The 24,170-nt window shown below is 37.8% G+C and overlaps 1 protein-coding gene across 1 annotated transcript; it reads left to right on the top strand.

Annotated features, from left to right (window-relative positions):
• LOC109830707 (methylmalonate-semialdehyde dehydrogenase [acylating], mitochondrial-like) lies at positions 461–1,422 on the top strand. Its single transcript, XM_020398064.1, has 4 exons — positions 461–551; positions 636–797; positions 870–948; positions 1,123–1,422. Exons 1-4 carry the CDS (start codon positions 462–464, stop codon positions 1,281–1,283), a joined length of 492 nt encoding a protein of 163 aa, XP_020253653.1. The 5' UTR covers position 461; the 3' UTR covers positions 1,284–1,422.

Below are 24,170 nucleotides of genomic sequence, written 5' to 3'. Positions count from 1 at the left end.
AAGGACGCGGCGACGACCACGATCTAGCGCCACTTCCACCGGTACCTCTCTCCGATCCTCTCCAACCTAGGGTTCCAAGAGCTTGCCATGGCCGTCCTCTCCCTCTCCTCCACTCTCTTTCTTCATATTCCCTCCCTAAATTATGCTCGGATCAGCGCTCTGACAAGGCGGTGTGAAATCAAATCCCTTGAAATAAACCCTATGATTTCCCCAATTTCTGTTCACATGTTGCTTTTTGATGTAGCTTCTAGCGCCCGTCATTGAAATCTTAGGGATTCTCCCGCTTCTCCACCGTCACTGAAGCATCGCCGGCCCTCGGAATGGCTCCGATAACCGATTTAACATTGAAATCAGGGTTTTTAGATTCAATTGTTAGGGGTAAATGGTTTTTTATGATGAATTTACAGACGAGAGTAAGGAATCTCATCAGAGGGGAGTTCTTGGAGTCCCGATCGGTTTTTATGATGAATTTACAGACGAGAGTAAGGAATCTCATCAGAGGGGAGTTCTTGGAGTCCCGATCGGAGTCTTCAATCGATGTTATCAATACTGTAAGCCTCGATCTTTTCACTTTATGCTTTCCCAATGGATTGTTATTGAATTTGCTAAAAAAGTGTTTTTTTAAATAATAATAGGCGACACAAGAAGTAGTTTCTAGGATTCCATTGACTACAGACGAAGAGTTTAAAGCGGCGGTTAACGTTGCAAAAAAAGCTTTTCCTAAATGGAAGAATACTCCAGTTACTTCAAGGCAGCGGGTTATGTTCAAGCTCCAAGAGCTCATTCGAAGAGTCATGGTAATTTGTTTTGAAAAATGTTTACTTTGTAGCAAGGGTCAATTACTAATGGTATATGTGTTTCTATTTCAGGATAAGCTTACTATGAATATTACAACTGAACAGGGGAAGACACTTAAAGATGCTCAGGGTGATGTTTTCTGTGGTTTAGGTTAGTTTAACACCAAATCTAAATTTCCATTAAAGTCTGCGTGTATTATTTCGTAATGAACCAATATGTTAGGGATGATGGACAATTGGACATTGTTGTTTATTTTATTCAGTAAAAAACATAATTTAGATGGATGCGTAATTTGCACAATTGTTTCTTGGTATGTTATTGTAGAGGTGGTGGAGCATGCTTGTGGGATGGCAACACTCCAGATGGGGGAATACGTGTCAAATGTTTCAAGGGGAATTGATACATATAGTATCAGGGAGCCTCTTGGTGTCTGTGCAGGGATATGTCCTTTCAATTTTCCTGCCATGATTCCCTTAATGGTATAACTCTATTGCTTTTTTTCAAATTTGTATGCATGTTTTGTGTTCGATTCTAATTGAAATTGCTTTATGCATATTGTTGGATTGGCTTCATGGGTTAACGATGTGTTGGTTGCTTTATGTTATAGTCAACTTTTAGTTTCACTTCTGAATACTGTAGGGTTACTTGCTGGTTTATGTATCCATATATTATCCTATACTATGTGATTTGGTGAAGGGGTAATAAAAATATAGCTATATAGTATATAGTAATATTAGCATACTGTGAGCTAGTCTGAGCTTACTTGTGGTTGCCTAATGCTGGTTATATGAGCTTGTTTGCATACTCTGATGGTTTGCCTAATGACATTTCATGTTCTCCTTCCTCCCTATTATTTTTGATAAATATTGTTGAACATGTTTATATTTTTGATGTTCACCATGTATTTTTGATGTTGCAAGTTTCGTGGATTTTTTTAATTTTTATTTTTAGTTTTAAGGGCTTGGAGAAAATGTAGTAGTAAGTTGATTTTTGCAATAAATTTTGGAGTAAGCTAAAGAGCTATCAATATATAGAAATATTAGTTTTCTTTATTATCAATAAACTCGAAATCAAGTCTTTTATGAAAATACTATATGGATTGTTATTTTGTTCCTAAGCATCTAAAGGTTGTTCTATACTTTTTTAAATATGCACTAAATATAATGACAACAGAGTTAAAGTTTCAATTCCTTTATTTATTCCTTGCAAGAAACATACATCCCAGAAAATAGTGCATCAAATCATTTAGTCAATCAAATTTTGTAATCAATTTGCATTTTTTATCCAAATGATCTTATACTGATACTGATTTGTGTATCATGTACTAATTGAGACACTATTATAGTTTAATCAAATCATATGTCATATTTTACCACTAAAATGCATGCTGTCTCCCCCCTTAATGTAGACAAAAAGCTCCTCAACATAGAGCAATTAAGTGAGGGTTATGTTGAAGATTACCCAATGTTTTCATGTGTTGACTACTAAGCTTCTTGGAAATCATGACATATAAAAACTAGAGCAGGCTCTAGTGGACTTGTTGGGATCCTTCATATGTATGGATTTAATGTTCACAAAGTCAAAGACATGATATGTATGAACATATGATGCATTTTTCAATCTTATGTGTACTAACTTAAGGATTTAATAAATTTAAAAAGTATGTATGTATATCGTCGTGTTGTGCTTGTCCATTTTCCTTAGGGGCTGTGTGTTTGCATAAGGGGGAGGGCGAGGATTATGGCGAGGGCGAGGGTGAGAGTTATGGCGAGGGTGAGGGTTAGGATTACGTGAGTGTTAGGGTTAGGGTTAGGTGAGGGTGAGAGTTATGGCGAGGGTGAGGGTTAGGGTTAGGGTTAGGTGAGGGTTACATTGAGGGTTATAGTGAGGGTTATGTTGAAGGTTAGCATAACACAAAGCCCAAAATATATACGTATAATATTTTTATGTGATGGTGGTGTTGATGGTGCGTGTGTGCGTAGTGATGATAGTTGCGTATAATACATAAGAATATGCCATGATACTCTCTTATTGTTATACTTGAATGTCATGTCATGTTGTTAACGTTTGATTTATATTTGCAGGCCGAGACTTCTAGACAAGGTGGAGCTAGTGATGAGGATGATGATAATGATGATGATGATCAGGAGGACTGATTTGTTTTTTTACCTTTGAAAACAATGAATGAGTGTGTTGTATAAACAATATTTATCATGGGGTGTACTATATAAACAATGTTTATTATGTTAGGATATTTTAATTAAATTATATGTGTTATATATGCGTGAGAATGAATATTATAATGCTGATCGAACAGGGTTTTAAATTTATTATATTATTGTACAGGTTTTTTCAATTTTTAAATTATTTTTAAAAAAATATTGGAAATATTTAGCAACGGATTAGCCGTCGCTAAATAGACTTTTAGCGACGGAAAACAGATACGGGGGACAAATATTACCGACGGATTTTCCGTCGTTAATGTTAATGGCGACGGAAAATTCATTTTATTTTTATTTTTTAAAAATAGTTATAGCGACGGATTTTTCGTCGCTAATAAGTTTTAGCGATGGATTTTCCGTAGCTAAAAGTTGTTATACGTCGCTAAAAGTTATAGCGACGGATTTTTCGTAGCTAAAAGTTTTTATTTTTTTAAAAAAAATAATGCGACGGATTATACGTCGTAGCTAAAAGTTTTTATTTTTTAAAAAAAAATAATGCGACGGATTATACGTCGCTAATTTTCCATCGTTAAAATTTAGCGACGGAAAATGGACAAATTTTCAAAACCAACCTATTTACAAATTTAATAGCAGAAAACAACCTATTTCAGATTTAATTGCAAAAACCGACCTGGTTTCAGGTCGGTTTTTGAAAATTTTTATCCGAAACTTCACGGGAGTTGAACTCCCGTGAAGTTTCGTAGTTCAAATTTTTTTTTTTTTGTACTGGGAAACTTCACGGGAGTTCAACTCCCGTGAAGTTTCGAATGTTTTTTCACAAAAACCGACCTGGTTTCAGCGCCAAGGCTGAAACCAGGTCGGTTTTTGCAATTAAATCTGAAGTGGGTTGTTTTCTGTGATTAAATTTGTAAATAGGTTGGTTTTGAAAATTTGTCCACGGAAAATCCGTCGCTAAAACCGATTTTAGCTACCCTCACTATACTGACGGTTTTTTGGAGACAGAATTTTATTTTTTCCGTCGCTAAAGGTTTTAGCGACGGATTTTCGACTTTTAGCGACGGATTTTTCCGTTGCTAAAAGTCATGTTTCTAGCAGTAGCTTGTTTGACCATGAAATGACATTTCTCCCAATTGAGAGTCAGATTTTTCTTCCTACACCGTTTTAGGACCAGTTTAAGATGATGCAAACATTGGGAAAATGTGTCACCAAAGATGGAAAAGTCGTCCATGAAAATTTCGAGAAATCGCTCTATCATGTCAGAAAAAAAATACTGATCATGCAACATTGGAATGTGGCCGGTGCGTTGCATAGTCTAAAGGGCATGCATCGGTATGCGAATATTCCATACGGGCAAGTGAAGGTGGTTTTCTCCTGATCTTCTGGAGCGATAGGGATTTGATTGTAACCTGAATATCCATCCGGGAAACATTAGAACTTGTGTCCTGCTAAACGCTTTAACATTTGGTCAATGAAAGGAAGAGGGAAGTGATCTTTCCGAGTGGCTAAGTTGAGTTTTCGGTAGTCAATGCAAACTCGCCATCCAGTTTGGATCTGAGTGGGAATCAGCTCATTAGCCTCATTTTGGATCACGGTGATCCTAGATTTCTTTGGAACAACTTGGATCGGACTCACCCATGAACTATCAGAAATGGGATAAATGATCCCATGATCGAGACATTTCAGAATGTCTTTCCTAACGGCTTCTTTCATCACTGGGTTTAACCTACATTGAGCATCTCTAGTAGGTTTGGCATCATCTATCAAATGGATTCGGTGTTGAACAATGGTTGGACTAATCCCTTTGATATCAGCCATGGTCCATCCAATGGCTTCCCTATTCTCTCTTAAAACAGCTAAGAGAGCTTCCTTTTGACCGGTAGTCAACTCAGAAGAAATGATAACTGGTAAAGACTCGTTCTCCCCTAAGTAGGCATACTCTAGATTTTTAGGCAGAGGTTTGAGCTCTAACTTAGGGGGTTCCTCCACAGATTGGCGAAGCTAGACTCGGGGTTCTATCTTCATAGGTTCTCGTTGCCAGCCAACAGTATAAACATGATTGACCAGCGGTTCTATCTCTAGTTCGTCATCAGAAAGCTCCTCAATCATTAAATCAAATGCATTTGAATCGGACTCACACTCTCCCTCTTGTTGTTCACTGGATATTCCTTGAATGAAATTTACTTCCATGGGTTTATCAGATGGATCACTAGGCTGCCTTCCTAGGTTGAAGATATTGAGGTCAACAGTCATATTCCCAAAAGATAGTTTCATTTGATCGGTTCTATCGACTAACTGTAGAGTGCATCTTGTCGGTTTAAGCTCTTCTACACCTAGCTGTTGATAGACTGAATAAGGAAGGAGGTTGATGCTGGCTTCCAAGTCTAGAAGTGCCTTATCAATATGAGTGTTACCTATGACGCATGGAATTGTGGGACAACCAGGGTCCTTACATTTCAACAACATGGGTTTCGAAAAAATTTTACTAAGGTTGGCAGCTAAGAAGACTTTTTTGGGGATATTGGTGGTTCTTTTCTTAGTGCATAAGTCCTTCAAGAACTTTGCATAAGAGGGGATTTGTTCGATTGCATCTAGGAGAGGGATGTTGATCTTGACCTGTTTAAATGTTTCTAGGATTTTCTCAACCTGCGGGGAGTTTTTCCTAGGTTTGAGTTTATCTGGAAAGGGGGCAACGGGCCTATACCTATCTAGATCAGGCTCAATCTCATGTTCAGCATTTTGGTCATCAGAAGGTATTGCTTCATTGGAAGGAGTGTGTTGGATGGGAGAAGGGGTTTGATCCGATGGCATTCTAACTTGGTTGTCTATTTGTTTTCCTGATCGTAGTGTGTGAATTGCATTCACATGAGCTGGATGAGTTGAACTGGATCCATTATCTTTAGGGTTTGCAATTGGTTGACTTGGGAATTTTTCTTTTTCTCTCTCACTCACGATAGTGGCTAGTTGCCCAAGTTGAGTTTCTAACCGGGCTATGGCTTGAGTGTTCGAGTTGAGCACTTGGCGGTGGTTTGCATGAAGGAATTTAGAGTGGTGGATGACTAGGTCAACACATTGGTAGTTTGTGTAGAAGCTTTGATCATAGCTTCTAAATTCTTTTCTAAGACACTTAAATGTTTGTCATGATCAGAATTTGAAGGATTTGTAGGCTGGTGAGGATGAGGATGTTGGGTTGGAAAAACTGGGTTAGTTTGTTAGAAATTATTTGGTGAGTTGAACGGGACAGTGTTTCCCCTAGGAAATTGTTAGTTTGACGCGGGAATGAAGTTTTGATTTCCAGGAGAATTTCCTTGGTTCCATGCAAAGTTGGGATGATTTCTTCAACCTGGATTGTAGGTTGGAGAAAATAGATCATTTCTAGGACGCTGGAATGCAGCGTTCATCTATTCTAAAGCATGGTTGTTTCCTAGGAAAGGACATTCCTCTGAAACGTGGGTAGGAGACTGACAGTTATGAAAACTCAGGGTAGAAACATGATTGATTTGAGCTGGAGCCCGTTCCTTAATTTCTAAGGTTTCTAACCTCTGCAGAATCGTCGCCATCTTCACTTCAGAAGCAATGTTTGACTCCAGGGAAAGATCACTAGACTTAGACTGGGGAACTGATGAAACCCTGTCATCATAGTATTCCTACTGTATTGTTTTCTCGGATAAACTCTCTAGAAATTCCCAAGCTTCATCTGCATTTTTCCTCATAAAATCTCCCTGACACATCGATTCTAAAGATGTTTTTGAAGAATAGTCCAATCCTTCATATATGACTTGGCACAGTCGCTATTTTTCTAGACCGTGATGAGGACATTGGATTAAAAGATCTTTAAATCGGTCAAAATATTTCCAGAATGGCTCCGCTGGGACAATTTTAAAGTTTTGAATACTGTTCCTAAGCTTTACCGTTTTGTGAATAGGGAAAATTTTCTTAAGAAAAACGGTGACAAATTCCTCCCAAGTTGAGATGAAATTTATCGGTAAGCTGCACAGCCATTTTTTAGCTTTGTCCTTAAGAGCAAATGGAATAAATATGAGCTTAATTGCATCTTCGGTCAATTCTCTCATTTTAATCATAATACACACTTACTTAAATTCCGAGAAAAAAAATATATGCATCTTCTGTTTCATTACCAAGGAATTTAGGAAGAATGTTTATGTAATGCGGTCTAAGCTTGAAAATTGCTTCATTTACTTCGGGGAGTCTTATGCAAGATGGAATTGTATTTCTGATGGGGTACATATCCTGAAGAACAGGTTGATTTGCCATTTCTTGAATTGGTTCAACACGGATTAAACGATGAGAATTATCTTGAACCCAAGTTTGCATACACCAAAATAATTTTTTTTCTTTTTAAGGAAAGAAAGAAAATTAGTTTTTTTATATGAAAAGATAAAGAAAAAAAATCCTAACTAAAACAAATCAAAGCAATCACTTTTTAATCACTCTAATTCTAGGGTTTATCCTAACTCAACTAGACCAGCTCCTAACCAAGAACTCCTACAGTGAAAAGATTAAAGTTTTATCCAGGTAGTTAGCCAGGTAAGGATAGTACTAGAGGGTGATCAAAGATCAATTAAGTACATCTTTACTTACGGAGCGCTTTATGCAACCCCTAAACTTTGCCTTAGACACCAACTAATCTGAGAAAACTTAAACCAGTTCACTTAAGGATTTCTTGTTCCTTATTGAGCTCGAGTCCTTAGGGGCCAATGTATAATGAGTTTTAGAAGGCTTGGGTTTGTGAAGTGAGGAATTAGTGATTTGTGGGCTAAGGAAAGGGTGATGAAATCCCTTACCTTATCTTGATTGGGGGTTTTGCCCTTAAGAATGTTTTAAGTGTGTGCCAATTCAAGTGGTACAATCACTTTGGTGAATTCCTACACTATATGAAATGCAAACCTAAAAATTAAAAGCGACTAAAAATGATGATAAAAAGAAAATCTTTATATCTTTTATTAGGGTTAAAAATCAAACAACTATGAGAAGGGGGAACATTGTTTGAGTTTATTATCTTGTTAGTTAATGTTCAAGTGAAAGATGGATTTTATTATGGTCAACAAAAATAAATTTTTCTTTTTTTTTGAATCCTAATTGTCTCTAATTGTGAAGCTAACTAAAAAGGGTGGAATTGAAAACGATAGAAAGAAGAGTTACCCGAAAGCAATTCTCTAAGTTCTTGATCTTCAATCCATGATTTTTAAGCTCCAAGCGGTTTCTTCACAAGAAAACACACAAGTTAAAGAACCAAAATAATAAAATCCTATTTTAGCACCTTCCCCGGCAACGGCGCCAAAAACTTGATGCGGCATAATTATGTACCAAAATTGCAAGTGCACAATTGATCAAGTTATAGTATAAAAAGTTTTCGATCCCACGAGGAAAGTGATTTTAAGAGATTATTAGAATTGGTTCTTATGTTTTGTGCATGACAAAAATAGGATTAAAGAATAAGTGTGACTGTGATGAGTGATTGTTGTGAATATATGCAAAAGATAATAAATTAAATTTTAGAGGAGAGAAGGAAGAATTAAAGAATAAATGAAATCATAAGGCAAGAAATATGAATTAATAAAATCAAGAAATAAAACCAAAAATGAAAAGAAAATTTAAGAAAGTTAAGATGAAGGATTCAAAAGAGGTAAGAAATCTAGAATATAATCCACTAACCAATTTCAATTACAAAATATAAACTATTCTCTTTTTATCATATTTCAACTTAGATTTATTAAGCATAGATTATCAAACCATTTAAGGAAAGTGTAACCTATCAAATTATCATCTAAGCTAAAATTACTATTCATGATAAGAACAACAACATGATAATAATCCTAGAATTCATAAGCATAACCTATCAAACCATTTAAGATAAGCATAGATTATCAAATTCTTCTTCTACCGATTAGTTCACTAGTTGATTATCCTAAACATGAATATTTTAAGTGTAATAGAATAATTTGCATAATATAAAAGAAATTAGACTAGCATCATACAATTCTAAGATTTCTATAAGAATTAATTTCACATCTTAAGAAATAAAAGCAAGAAGAAAAAGAACTAATTACAAAAAAAAAAAACTAAACTATGAACAAGAAATAAACCTAACTACAAAGAATTAAAATCTAAACTACAAAATATATTACAAAAATTAAATGCAAGAAAATAAATCTACTCTACAAATTAAAGTGTAAAAAGAAATAAAAAGACAAGAAAATAAATCTACATAACAAGCATGAATTTAAATCTAACTAATAAGCGATAATAAAGAAATTACTAAAAAGAAATAAAAGAGAAAAATAAAAAAATACAAACCTTCAAATTGTTCTTCATCTCCATCCTCATCATTCAACAAAGAGGAGAAAAAAGACAAATTTAAAGTAGAGAAAAATTATTATTATTAATTGCAATAAAAGTTATAATTTTTGGAAGGCCTTCTCAATTAAGAGTAGCCCTCCTCTCCAAATGGAGTTACAAAATTTTTTACACCCCTCACCCCTCATTCTCTACCCCTATTTATAGTAAACATCAGTGAATGAGAGCCATTGAATTAAAATCTTATCCAAAAACAACAAATTTCAGCCTTAGATTCGTAACAAACTGTACGTCCGTATCGATGCGGGCATCGATAGGGGTATCGATGCGGGCATCGATAGGGGGATCGATGCGGGCATCAATGCCTGTATCGATGCGGGCATCTCCAGATTTCATCCTTCTCCTTTTTCAGCCTGTAGCTTCCTCTTCTCCTTGGCTTTTGGGCTTGGGCTTTTGGCTTTGATATATTTTTCTTTTCTTCTTTTGGGCTTTGACATTTTTCCTTCTTTTGGTTTTGGCCTTTTGGATAATTTGGCAATTGATTTTTCAATGGGCTTCTTTGCTTTATTTCTTCATTAAATCAAGGCTTTTTGTTGAGAGGCGAGAGTTTTGAGATTTATTCTTCATTAACCTGCAATTAAAGATAAAAACAATTATTAGTGGTATATTTATTCATATAAAATAGATAACGAGGGTATACAATTACAATAAAATGTGATTATCACTTTCCTAACAGCTTCTTTTATCACTGGGTTTAACCTACGTTGAGGATCTCTAGTAGGTTTGGCGTCATCTATCAAATGGATTCGGTGTTGAACAATGGTTGGACTAATCCCTTTGATATCAGCCATGGTCCATCCAATGGCTTCCCTATTCTTTCTTAAAACATCTAAGAGAGCTTCCTCTTAACCAGTAATCAAATCAGAAGAAATGATAACTGGTAAAGACTCGTTCTCCCCTAAGTAGGCATACTCTAGATTTTCAGGTAGAGGTTTAAGCTCTAACTTAGGGGGTGCCTCCACAGATGGGCGAAGCTAGACTCGGGGTTCTATTTCCAAAGGTTCTCGTTACCAGCCAACAGCAGAAACATGATTGACCAGCAGATCTAACTCTAGTTCGTCATCAGAAAACTCCTCAATCATTAAGTCAGATGCACTTGAATCTGACTCACACTCTCCCTCTTATTGCTCACTTGATATTCCCTGAATAAAATTCACTTCCATTGGTTGATCAGATGGATCACTAGGTTACCTTCCTAAGTTGAAAATATTGAGGTCAACAGTCATGTTCTCAAAAGATAGTTTCATTTGACCGGTTCTACAATTGATCAAAGCATTTGAGGTGGCTAAGAACAGTCTTCCTAGAATGACGGGGATTTGATTTTTGAGATTGGAAACATGTTGCGTTTCTAAGATAATAAAATCAACAGTAAAAATGAACTCTCCAACTTTGATTAGAACATCCTCTACCTCTCCTTTGGGAATTTTTACAGATCTATCAGCTAACTACAGAGTGCATCTTATCGATTTAAGTTCTCCTACACCTAGCTGTTGATAGACTAAATAAGGCAGGAGGTTGACGTTGGTTCTGAAGTCTAGAAGTACCTTATCAATGTGAGTGTTACCTATGACGTATGGAATTGTGGGACAACCAGGATCCTTGTATTTTAACGGCATGGGTTTTGAAAAAATTTCACTGAGGTTGGCAGCTAAGAAGACTTTCTTGTGGACGTTAGTGGTTCTTTTCTTGGTGCATAAGTCCTTCAAGAACTTTGCATAAGAGGGAATTTGTTCGATTGCATCTAGGAGAGGGATGTTAATCTTGACCTGTTTAAATATTTCTAGGATTTTCTCAACCTGCGGGGAGTTTTTCCTAGGTTTGAGTCTATCTGGAAAGGGGGCGACGGGCCTATACCTAACTAGATCAGGCTCAATCTCATGTTCAGCGTTTTGGTCATCGGCCTATACCTAACTAGATCAGGCTCAATCTCATGTTCAGCGTTTTGGTCATCGGAAGGAATTGCTTCATTGGAAGGAGTGTGTTGGATGGGAGAATGGGTTTGATCCGGTGGTATTCTAACTTGGTTGTCTATTTGTTTTCCTGATCGTAGTGTGTGAACTACATTCACATGAGCTGATGGTTTGAACTGGATCCATTATCTTTAGGGTTTGTAACAGGTTGACTTGGGAATTTTCCTTTCTCTCTCTCACTCACGACAGTGGATAGTTGCCAAAGTTGGGTTTCTAACCGGGCTATGGCTTGAGTGTTCGAGTTGAGCACTTGGCCGGTGGTTTGCATAAAGGAATTTAGAGTGGTGGATGACTGGGTCAATATGTTGGTAGTTTATGTAGAAGCTTTGATCATAGCTTCTAAACCCTTTTCTAAGACACTTAAACGTTTGTCATGATCAGAATTTGAAGGATTTGTAGGCTGGTGAGGATGAGGATGTTGGGTTAAAAAAATTGGGTTAGCTTGTTGGAAATTGTTTGATGAGTTAAACGGGACAGTATTTCCCCTAGGGAATTGTTAGTTCGACGCGGGAATGAAGTTTTGATTTCCGGGAGAATTTCCTTGATTCCATGCAAAGTTGGGATGATTTCTCCAACCTGGATTATAGGTTGGAAAAAATGGATTATTTCTAGGGCGCTGGAATGCAGCGTTCATTTGTTCTAATACATGGTTGTTTCCTAGGAGAGGGCATTCCTCTGAAACATGGGTAGGAGACTGACAGTTATGACAACTTGGGGTAGACACATGATTGATTTGAGCTGGAGCTCGTTCCTTAACTTATAAGGCTTCTAACCTCCGCATAATCGTCGTCATCTTCGCTTCAGACGCAATGTTTGACTCCAGGGAAAGACCACTAGACTTAGATTGGGGAACTGATGAAACCCTGTCATCATAGTGTTCCCACTGCATTGTTTTCTCGGATAGACTCTCTAGGAATTCCCAAGCTTCATCAGCGTTTTTTCTCATAAAATCTCCCTGACACATTGATTCTAAAGATGTTTTTGAAGAATAGTCTAATCCTTCATATATGACTTGGCACAATCGCCATTTTTCTAGACCATGATGAGAACATTGGATTAAAAGATCTTTGAATCGGTCGAAATATTTCCAAAATGGCTCTCCCGGGATAATTTTAAAGTTTTGAATGATGTTCCTTAGCTTTACCGTTTTGTGAATAGGGAAAATTCATCCCAAGTTGAGATGGAATTTGTCGGTAAGCTGTACAATCATTTTTTAGCTTTATTCTTAAGAGCAAATGGAATAAATCTAAGCTTAATCGCATCTTTGGTTAATTCTCTTATTTTAATCATAATACACACTTCCTCAACTTCTGAGATAAAAATATATACATCTTCTGTTTTATTTCCTAGGAATTTGGGAAGCATGTTTATGTAATACGGTCTAAGCTCAAAATTTGCTCCATTTGCTTCGGGGAGCCTTATGTAAGATGGAATTGCATTTCTGGTAGGGTAACACATATCCTGGAGAACGGGTTGATTTGCTATTTCTTGGATTGGTTCAACTCGGATTAAACGATGAGAATTATCCCTAACCCAAGTTTGCATACACCAAAACAACTTCTTTTTATAATTTTTTTTAAAGAAAGAAAGAAAATTAGTTTTTTTATGAGAAGAAAAGGATAAAGAAAAATCTTAACTAAAACAAACCAAAGCAATCACTTTTCAATCACTCTAATTCTTGGGTTTAGCCTAACTCAACTAGACCAGCTCCTAACCAAAAACTCCTACAGTGAAAAGATTAAAGTTTTACTCAGGTAGTTAGCCAGGTAAGGATAGTACTAGAGGGTGATCAGAGATCAATTAAGTACCTCGTTCCTTGCGGAGCACTTTACGCAACCCCTAAACCTTGCCTTAGACACTAACTAATCTGAGAAAACTTAAACCGGTTCACTTAAGGATTTCTTATTTCTTATTGAGCTCGAGTCTTTAGGGGCCAATGTCTAATGAGTTTTAGAAGGCTTGGGTTTGTGAAGGGAGGAATTAGTGATTTGTGGGCTAAGGAAAGGATGATGAAATCCCTTACCTTATCTTGATTAGGAGTTTTGTCCTTAAGAATGTTTTAAGTATGTGCCAAATCAAGTACTACAATCACTTTGGTGAATTCCTTCAAACTATATGAAATGCAACCCTAGAAATTAAAAGCGACTAAAAAGGATAAAAAAATCTTTTTTTTAATTATGGTCAACAACAATCAAATGTGAGAAGAGAGCTCTTGTTTGAATTTATTTTCTTATTAGTTAATGTCCAAGTAAGAGGTGAATTTTATTATGATCAACAAAAATAAAATCTTTTTTTATATCCTAATTGTCTCTAATTGTGAAGGTAACTAAAAAGAGTAGAATTGAAAACGCTAGAAAGAAGACTTACCCGAAAGCAATTCTCCAAGTTCTTGATCTTCAATCCAAGATTTTCAAGCTCCAAACGGTTCCTTCACAAGAAAACACACAAGTTAAAGAATCAAAATAATAAAATCCTATTTTAGCACCTTCCCCGGCAACGACATCAAAAACTTGATGCGGCATAATTATGTACCAAAATTACAAGTGCACAATTGATCAAGTTATAGTATAAAAAGTTATCGATCCCACGAGGAATGTGATTTTAAGAGATTATTAGAATAGGTTCTTATGTTGTGTGCGTGACAAAATAGGATTAAAGAATAAGTATTATTGTGATGAGTGGTTGTTGTGAATATATGCAAGAGACAATAAATTGAATTTTAGAGAAAAGAAATAAGAATCAAAGAATAAATGAAATCACAAGGCAAGAAAGAAGAATGAATAAAATCAAGAAATAAAATCAAGAATGAAAAGAAAATTCAAGAAAGTTAAGATGGAGGATTCAATTAAGATATGAGAAATCTAGAATTTAATCCACTAGCTAATCTCAATTACAAAATACAAACTATTCTCTTTTTATCATATTTCAACTTAGATTTATTAAGCATAGACTATCAAACCATTTAAGGAAAGTATAACCTATCAAATTATCATCTAAGTCAAAATTACTATTCATGATAAGAACAACAACAAGATAGTAATCCTAAAATTCATAAGCATAACCTATCAAACCATTTAAGATAAGCATAGATTATCAAATTCATCTTCTACCAATTAGTTTTCTAGTTGATTATTCTAAACATGAACATTTTAAGTGTAAGAGAATAATCCATACAATATAAAGGAAATTAGACTAGTTTCATACAATTCTAAGATTCCTATAAGAATTAATTTCACATCTTAAGAAATAAAAACAAGAAGAGAAAGAACTAATTACAAAAATAAAAAGAAAAAAAATCTAAACTATGAACAAGAATTAAATCTAACTACAAAGAATTAAAATCTAAACTACAAAATAAATTTCAAAATTAAATGCAAGAAAATAAATCTACTCTATAAATTAAAGTGCAAAAAGAAAGAAAAAACAAGAAAATAAATCTACACTACAAGCATGAATGTAAATCTTACTAATAAGCAATAATAAAGAAATTACTAAAAAGAAATAAAAGAGAAAAATAAAAAAAATATAAACCTTCAAATTGCTCTTCATCTCCATCCTCATCATTCAACAAAGATGAGAAAAGACAAATTTAAAGTGAAGAAAAAATTACTATTATTAATTGCAATAAAAATTATAATTTTTGGAAGGCCTTCTCAATTAAGAGTAGCCCTCCTCTCCAAATGGAGTTACAAAATTTTTCACACCCCTAACCCCTCACTCTCTATCCCTATTTGTAGTAAACATCAGTGAATGAGAGCCATTGGATTGAAATCTTATCCAAAAATAATAAATTTTAGCATTTGATTCGTAACAAACTGTTCGTCAGTATCGATACCAGCATCGATAGGGGTATCGATGGTGACATCAATACGGGCATCGATGCTGGCATTGATGCCCCCATCGATGCTGGCATCGTATCGATGGTGACATCAATACGGGCATCGATGCTGGCATTGATGCCCCCATCGATGCTGGCATCGATGTGAACTTGTCTCTGGTTGTTGTCCGCAGATTCCTCTTGGGCTTGGGCCTTGGAAAATTTCTTGATTTCTTCTTGCATTTGTTTGGGCTTTGGCATTTCTTGGGCTTTTGGATAATTTGGAAATTGATTTTCCAATGGGGTTCTTTGCTTCACTTCTTCATTTAATCAATGGGTTTTTGTTGAGAGATGAGAGCTTTGAGATTTATTCTTCATTACCTGCAATTAAAGATAAAAATAATTATTAGTGATATATTTATTCATATAAAATAGATAATGAGGGTATAAAATTGTAATAAAATGTGATTATCAATAAGCACTTGTCAGATTCGCTGACTTGATATCCATTGTTGCGAATAACCCCATCGAACTTCTCATACCAGAGTTTCGGTGCCTGCTTATGTCCATATAGAGACTTAATAAGTTTACAAACTTTACCAGATAGAGCATCAAGTCCTTCTGGTTTTTCCATGTAGATCTCTTCTATAAGATCTCTATTAAGAAATGCAGTCTTCACGTCCATTTGATGTATGATGAACCTTTTTATCATCGCCCATGTGATAAACACTCTGATGGTAGTGATCATGGTAACTGAGGCATAGATATCAAAGAAATCTATTCCTTCTCTCTGAGAGAATCCTTTCGCCACCAGTATTGCTTTGTATTTCTCAGTAGTACCATCAGGATGAAACTTCTTATTAAAGATCCACTTGCAATTGATAGGCCTTGCACCTTCAGGTACATCCACCAGCTCCCATGTATGATTTTGGATCAATGAATCCATCTCATCATCTATAGCTTCTTTCCATAGAAGAACGTCTGTTGAATGCATTATTTCTTGGAAAGTCTGTGGATCTCCTTCCACATTATAGGTAATGAAGTCATCTCCAAAATCTTTCTGTCTCCTGACATGGTTGGACGATGGTTCGATAACTTCTTCATCATTGACACTTTCAGTTTTTCGCAAAACTGGCTCCTCCGGTACATCTAACATACTAGCATTCTCTGCTATATCTTTGAGCAATAAACATTTATCTTTGACAAACTTATCCTCAAAGAATTCTACATCCTAAGCTTCAATGATGGAGTTGGTTCCAAGGTCAAGGAACCTGCAAGCATCGCTATCTTCAGCAAAGCCAAGAAATACACATTTGTTAGCTTTTGGTCCGAGCTTAGGTCTTCTGATATCTAGAACTCAAACATATGCAAGACATCCCCACACTTTGAGACTATCTAAAGAATATGGATATCCCAATCATAACTGATGAGGAGTACTATCAGTTTTGGAATAGGGTACTTTGTTGAGAATCTAGTTTGCCATCAGCAAAGCATCTCCCAAATAGTAGGTAGGTAGACAAGATATGATTAGCATAGAATTCACCATCTCGATCAATGTGTGATTCTTCCTTTTTATAATCTCATTGGATTGTGAAGAATACAGAGCAGTAGTTTCAGCAATGATTCCATGCTCCTTGAAGTATGCTTCCGACTCCTTAGATCGGTACTCTCCTCCTCTGTCGCTCCTGAGTCTTTTCACCTGAAGTCCAAGCTACTTCTCTACACGAGTCCGAAACTCGATAAACTTGTTGAATGCTTTATCTTTAGATTTAAGCAGGTAGACGTGGCAAAAGTAATAATGATCATCAATGAAGGTGATGAAGTACTTCATGCCGTCTCGAGTGACGAAGCTCTTGAAATCACAAGTATCTGAGTGTATCAGATGCAATAGGTTGGTACTCCTTGTGACACTTTAAAAGGGCTTCCTTGCCAGCTTCGCTCGCGCGCAAACTTCACACTTCTCAGGTTTGTTACCCTCACATTTTGGAAGTAATACTAATTTCTCCATGCTAGACAGCTTTCTATAATTTACATGTCCTAACCTATTGTGCCATAATACAGAGGAGTAAGCAGAAGAGGATACTTCATTTACAACTGAGTTGGATACAATAGTACTGATCTTATACATGCTATCAGTATGATATGCATTACCAAAATACAGTTTCTTAAAAGATAACATAGTCTTTCCTCCTTGGAAATTCAGTCTCATACCTGTTTCACACAACAGGCTTCTAGAGACTAAGTTTTTAGCAATTGATGGAACATGTTTCACATCCTTCAATGTGAGAGACTTCCCTAAAGAAAGAGTTAGCACCATAGTCTCAGTTCTAAGAACAAGAATCATAGAACGATCAGTCATTAATACGTTCTCTTTGGCAGCAACATAAGAAGAGAACAAATCTCTGTAGGAGCAGACATGAAGCTAGCACCTATATCTAACCACCAATCAGAGACGTTGTTGGGAGTTGTCACTTGGAAGAGCATAGCACACAATTATCAACTTGATTAACATTGTGTGTTGTTCTCTTCTTTGGTGCTTTGCAGTCCTTGGCAAAATATCCTTACTTCCCACAGTTGAAGCATTTGTCGTTCTTCTTGAAATCTTTCTTTTGAACATTTAGATTCTTTGGGTGGTTCTTCTTTTTGTTAAATGACTTCTTCTTCTTCTTGAAGGAAGAACTAGTACCATTCTCAGAGTTAGTAGCCACCATGTTAGTAGACGCCTTCTGCTTAGCAAGGAGCTTATCATTCGTGTGAGTCTCGTCCTTGACCCGAATGAACCTCTTTAAATCAGACAGAGTCACATGTCTTTTCCTTTTTCGAATGTTCGTGAAGAATGATAACCTAGATGGAGAAAGCTTATTGACAATTGCAACAGAATGAAAGTTTGATAAAGATTAATGTTTTCATCATTCAGCTTCATAACAAGTTTTTCAAGCTCTTTAACTTGAGGCAAAATCTCAGTGTTATCTTCGAATTTGAAGTCCAAAAACTTATCAATGATGTGAGACTTGGTCAATTTCTCCTCATCTTTGTATTGGTCCTCCAGAGCATTTTACATTTCCTTCGCATAGGGCTTGTTGGTGTAAGCATCTGCCAAATGATCGGTCAGGCAGTTAAGGAGATAACTCTTGCAAAAATGATGATCTTTAGGCTAAGAGGCTTCAGACTCAGAGTATTCTTCAAAGTCGGTTTTCTCCTTAGAAACCACATAGTTGATCTTCAGGAGTTGCATCCCGAAGATTACTTTCCGACGCCATGCGTTAAAGTTGGATCCGTCAAAATTCTCTAACTTGAGACAGTCCGCTCCAAGAGTCCTTGCGGGATCCATGATAGATTAGAAAATATTGCTTTAAGATTGTTAGAGATTTGTGATTAAATCTGGAATAAAACAGTAAAAGTTGATTTGTTGTAATTTTAAACTTTTTTAAGTTAACTACTGTGTGTTTGTGAAATGTTGTATTTAAAGCGATATTTGGCCTACTCTAGTGCAAGGATCCCAATACCAAATTGCTTCCAAGAACAGCAGTAAAGTACTCTGGTGTGCACCAACCCAGTACTGTCAAGATCTCATCGATCTATAAGACCTTTCGATCAAGGCAAAGATCTCCTTGATCTTAGAACTTTTCAGTTCAAAAATCTTTTGGTTTTAGGGAATGTTCATTCGGGTACAGTTTCTTCAGCAACAACATAACAACTCAATGTATTTCGTGTGCACAAGAGCTCTCACGTTGATGTGTCTAAGAGCTACCCCAATGTGCGCTATTTATAGGCCTCTAAGGCCAGCTCAAGAGTCACCTACAATCAATGTGACTATAGGTAATAAAAATTGTCTTTAATCCATGTCAGAAAAGTTCAGAACAAGACTGCTAAAACCTCGCCCAAAATAGCAAAAAAGAAGAAAATACTGATATCTCTCATACCGGAAGGAATTTGACAAAACGAACAGGAGCAAACCGAACCCTTTGGGGTAGGTTTGGTCGGCTCCGTCTTGTCAAGATAGTCGATTTTTATATGTAATTCGTCCAATTCTGACTTACGGTTTGAAAGTTATGACCTATTCTTCGATACATGTTCTGAAGCTTGCCTAAAGCTCGATTGAAAAGGGTGAAGTTCACCTGTAAGGAAGTCCGTCTACAAGGCTAGAGCTCGCCTGAACATTGGAGCTCGCCTGAACTAAGCGAAGCTTGCCTGCACAGCTTCGCCTACGAGGTTCGCCCGCATAACCTCGCCTGAGGGCCAAGCTCGCCTGAAGAGCAAGCTCGATTGTCAACACTCGAAGCTCACCTACATAGCTCAGCCCGCCTGACAGCTTGAAGGTCGCCTTCATGACCCAGGCTCGCCTGAAGTACAAGCTCGCCTGATAGCATTGAAGCTCGCCTGAATGAGGTTCGCATACACAGGATCGCTTGCACAGCTTGCCTGCATAGCCTCGCTTGAAGACCTAGGTCGCCTGTATGATCTAGGCTTACCTAAAGCCCAAGCTCGCCTATAGCATCCAGGTTCGCCTGCATGATAAAGTCCGTCAAGCTCGCATGCACGAGCAAGCTCGCTTGCAGACCCAAGCTCGCCTGTAGACTCGCCTACTCGCCTGACAACCCAAGCCCGCCTGCAATGTCAAGCTCGCCTACACAAATGGACCAAGTCAGCCACTTGAGCTTAAAACGTGGGAGTGGGTACACCCACTCCCCATGATCTAAGGGATGGAGTATGGTTCTCCTCACCTCTAATGGTCACATCCCAAGATTTAAGGGATGGAGTTATGGTCCCCCTCAACCACAATCCCACACTTTGAAGGAGTGGCCATGCTTCTCCTCCACTATAAATAGCCAATGATGGCTATCAAAAGAGGGGGCTTGAACTCTTGAGTGGCCATGCTTCTCCTCCACTATAAATAGCCAATGATGGCTATCAAAAGAGGGGGCTTGAACTCTTAATCAAGACCGAACCTATTTGACTCCTTGGCACTCAGTTCTCTTAAGATCTAAGATAACCGAGCCTGGCTATTTGCAAACTCCTTGGCAATCAGCTTATTCGTGATCTCATTCGAATCCTCAGCTGAAGCAGAATGAACTTTGAGATCTCGACGTACTTAGGCTCTGAGCAATCAAGCAATTGCTTAGCCATCAAATTCATTCAAACGAGCTTCTACTGTGCACTGAAGCTCGCTTGCAACTTCACTCGGATCGTCCAAGGGAAGCAAACTCGGTTTCAGCACTGAGGGAGGCATCTTATCGCTACCAAAGACCCCACATTAAACAAGGAGGACATTCTCTCCACTTCTGTTATAACTTTGATTCATTAATTTATAATTAGCTATTCTTATCAATACAAATGAAATCCTCATTTCGAGAAATCAAATTTTACACCCAACGGTGACTGTTACAAATCAAAATAACAATTATGATTGTAACATCAACTGATTTAAATATTGTTATAACTGCTGCATGCAGTAATGCCTGAAGGCGAGGCAATCAATGGACGTGTTACTTCGCAACGCGAGGGTTGCGTCTCAGCAAATCAGACGAACATCGTCAATAGGACTGTAGGCATTCAAAAATGCCAAATTTCAAAATATGAGAAGGATGGTCAGGAAAACGAACCTCGTCTCAATCAGAGACAAGGCTCATCATTTAGTGAAGACCAACCTCGAGAACGCAGGTTGTCGAGCAGTAAAACTCAACAACAAACAGTGAAACTCATCATTGGAAACGAGGTTCGACATTCATTTTCAAAAGATAAGGTTCGTCAGTGAAGATAAAGCTCATCGTCGGACTTGAAACTCGTCAGTGAAGATGAGGTTCATTTAAGGGAAAGTCACCAGGTTTACTACGCAGTTGGACCCAGCTATCGAAGATGAAGTTCGTTGGTGAAGATGAAATTCGTCAGACGAAGTCAGTGAAAACAAAATTCGTCAGAAGAAGCTTATTTACTACAAAGTATACTTTGTAAGACGAACCTCGCTGCATATCGAGTCTCGTCTTACATGACGAACCCCGTTTTAATTAAAGATGAGGTTAGTTGTCCACGTAAGATTTAGCTGTAACGGCTCCGAAGACTTAGTCAACCATGTGGGCTAATCTTCAGGAGCACGTTATGGTGTGCGCTGAATTGGAGGAGGCAGTTACGCCCCTCTACCCGTGATCTTAGCACGTCGGTTACGTGCTAAAACCCTATAAATAGCCATGGATGGCTACAGAGAAAAGGGTTGGAGATTTTCGACTTGGATTTCAAGAAGCATCGGAGATTAGAGTTTCTCTGTATAGATCCGGAGTTCGAACTTCGACTCTAGTCGGCTAACGAACGTCAGAAGCTCCAGCAATCTTGTTCTGATTATCAACGGGAGGCAATCTCGACTCAAGCATCAGGAAAAGCATCCTTTCGCTATCAAGAACCCACGTTAAATAAGGAGGAGCTGAATTAATCTTCTCTTCATCTGTAATCAAGAGAGAGCGTGAGTGATTGTAAGGGTTTCGTACCAAGTGATCGAACCTAATTTTCTTAAAACAAGAAATCAATCTCAGTCAATTTTTCGACCCTACAGACGATGGTGGCCACAGTAGGAGCAGTCATTCTTTCTGACAAGATGGTGGTGGCGCAATCAGACAAGATCATTGTGGGAACAGACATCGAGATTTTGGTCATCGAATTTGACCAGACCAAGTACGAGGAGTATATCTCCTCTGGAGCATCCGGTCCCACGAAGTCATGTAAATATCGTCGAGTCTCGTATGAGACTTCAGTCCAAGTGGCTTCTGATGATTCAACTTGAGTTAACCTCAAGGAGAAGTTCATGCCCCTCAAAGAGGGGGATCCAATAAGTAGTTGTCAGGTTAAGAAATGGGTTGTCAAGAAACCTAGCCGAACTTCAGCTTCTACTAGCCAAACTATGGCTTTTGATAATAAACCTCACCCAGCTTTGGCTGAGGCAAAAGTTCCAGTTGATCCACTATCGAGACATGCTCAACAACATCAGCGCCAGAAGTAAGCTCGCCGTAGGGCTCGAGCTTTGGTCTCGCTAGATGGTTTTCACTATCGACCGAGAGTTGACCAGCCCAAGGTTAACAAGTCTGACGAGGGTCAAGTGACTGAGGAACGTTAAAATAACGGACCTCATCCTCATACCCGAGTAAGCTCGGAACACGAACCTCATCCTCAAAAAGAGGTTCAACAAGCTCAATAAGTGGTTCATACCGAGGTTCATCATGAAAACGAACCTCAAGTTAAGAACCGACCGAGAAGACGAACTCACCAAACTCGTCCTATCAACAAACCTAGTCATATGGATGGTGGAGTTTATCAAGCTACCCAAGATCGTCAACCTCTATCATTCAGAGGGTTTCGCTCGGGTAAAGCCAAGATGACAGAGTCAGCTGGGGGTTGTCCTACTGGTGACCTTCGGGATTATCTCACGCGCAAGCGTAGTATGAATCAAATGCAATAGCATTGCTACTGTGAGAAGCTCATTTCTACAGTACTCTCCTAATGTCCATGCGGGGAGTCAGCACATAAGTCTTTAGTCTTTAAGCGGTTGACTGAGTCGTCGGCGATCTCATCATCAAGAAGAAGACGCTTTCGTCCTAAGAAGCAAGCATCTAAGAATCGCCACATTGAAGTGACGATCAACATGGTCAGCAAGGGCAAGAGCAAAGTCTTGACTGATTCCTCTGAATCTTCTAATCCTGAATACTCTCCACTCTCCAGGATTAGGTGAAATGCTTATAGAAGGACAATGGGTGTTTCAACACACTCGTACTCGTAAGGGAGTAGTGATTCCGTTTGATTACCGACGATTAGCGGGTATCACAGATGTGACTGAAGAAGAGCCTGAAAACTCAGCTACTGCCACTTCTCAGCCTTCCAACACAGACCAAAGTGAACAAACAAGTGCTCACATGGCCGTAAGTGAGGAAGATATGACAAGGAAAATGGAAGAGCAACAATCAACCATCCTCCAACAATAGGAATCTATCAGACGCCTAGAAACAATGATGGAGAAACTCCTCAGGGAGAAAGAACAGAAGAAGAAGAAAGTTCATTCCCAAGCTTTGGGATCTAGGCGTAGGCGACCTTCACCAGTCAATGAAGAAAATAACCGTCGAAACCTAAATGGTAATGATGAAGACGATGAAGAAAATGTTGTGAAGATTCATTCTGAATCGTCTGAAGCTGAATCCAATCCTCGTACGAAAGTACGAGACCAAAAGTTGGACTATTTCCAAAAGCAACTTGATGCTTTGAAACTCCAGGGAAACTTCAAAGAACTGGGAGTGACTAGGCCATATCCAAGTGAATGAGATACGATCCCGTATCCTCCGAAGTTCAAACCAGTCAATTTAGTACAGTTTGATGGCAAGGGTTCTCCTACCCAATATATTTATTACTTCCAGACACAGACCAGGCATATAGTGGATAATGATCCCATTATGACTTGATTGTTCATCAGCACTCTAAAAGGGGTGGTTTTTGAGTGGTTCCGCAGACTCGAGCCAAGGTCAATCCAAAGTTGGAGAGATTTAGAGAAGCTTTTTTTAGGCCAATTCTTCGACGATGACACTGAGGTGTCTATGGCCACGTTATTGGCCGAGAAGTAGAAGAAGATAGAGTCTATCAGTGACTTTGTCAAGAGATTCAGAAATCGATCATTACATTCACGTTATCAAGTCTCTAAATCTACTCTTGTGGAGATGTGCTGCAACAATCTTTCTATCAATATCTTGTCCAAAATAGGCGTTGTTGAAGATCGTTCATGGAAAGATTTGGTTTGGCAGGGAGAGCAGGTGGAAAACATGCTCAAGAGGATAGATGCTGAAGAACCTCAAGAATCCAAGCCTAAAAAGGGAGGGGGGTAAAAGCAACTATAATTCCCAGAAACAATCAAAAGGGAAGGATACTCTAGCTGTTAAAACAACATCATCCCTAAAGTCTTCTACCAAACAGAAAGGAAATACTTCTGACAATCAATTTCAGAAGAAGTACAATTTCAAGGATGAACATGTAGTTTCCATTCTCACATCTTTGATTAAG

This window comes from Asparagus officinalis, chromosome 2 (genome assembly GCF_001876935.1).
Source record: "Asparagus officinalis chromosome 2, Aspof.V1, whole genome shotgun sequence".
NCBI classification, from domain to species: Eukaryota; Viridiplantae; Streptophyta; class Magnoliopsida; order Asparagales; family Asparagaceae; genus Asparagus; species Asparagus officinalis.
This window is presented reverse-complemented; position numbering and strand designations above follow the sequence as displayed.

Excerpts from the sequence above, each read along its gene's own strand:
- LOC109830707 (XM_020398064.1), top strand. The coding sequence starts at position 462 with ATGATGAATTTACAGACGAGAGTAAGGAATCTCATCAGAGGGGAGTTC. Across the intron at positions 798-869 it reads AGCTCATTCGAAGAGTCATG|GATAAGCTTACTATGAATAT; the intron begins GTAATTTGTTTT and ends TTTCTATTTCAG. Across the intron at positions 949-1,122 it reads TGATGTTTTCTGTGGTTTAG|AGGTGGTGGAGCATGCTTGT; the intron begins GTTAGTTTAACA and ends ATGTTATTGTAG.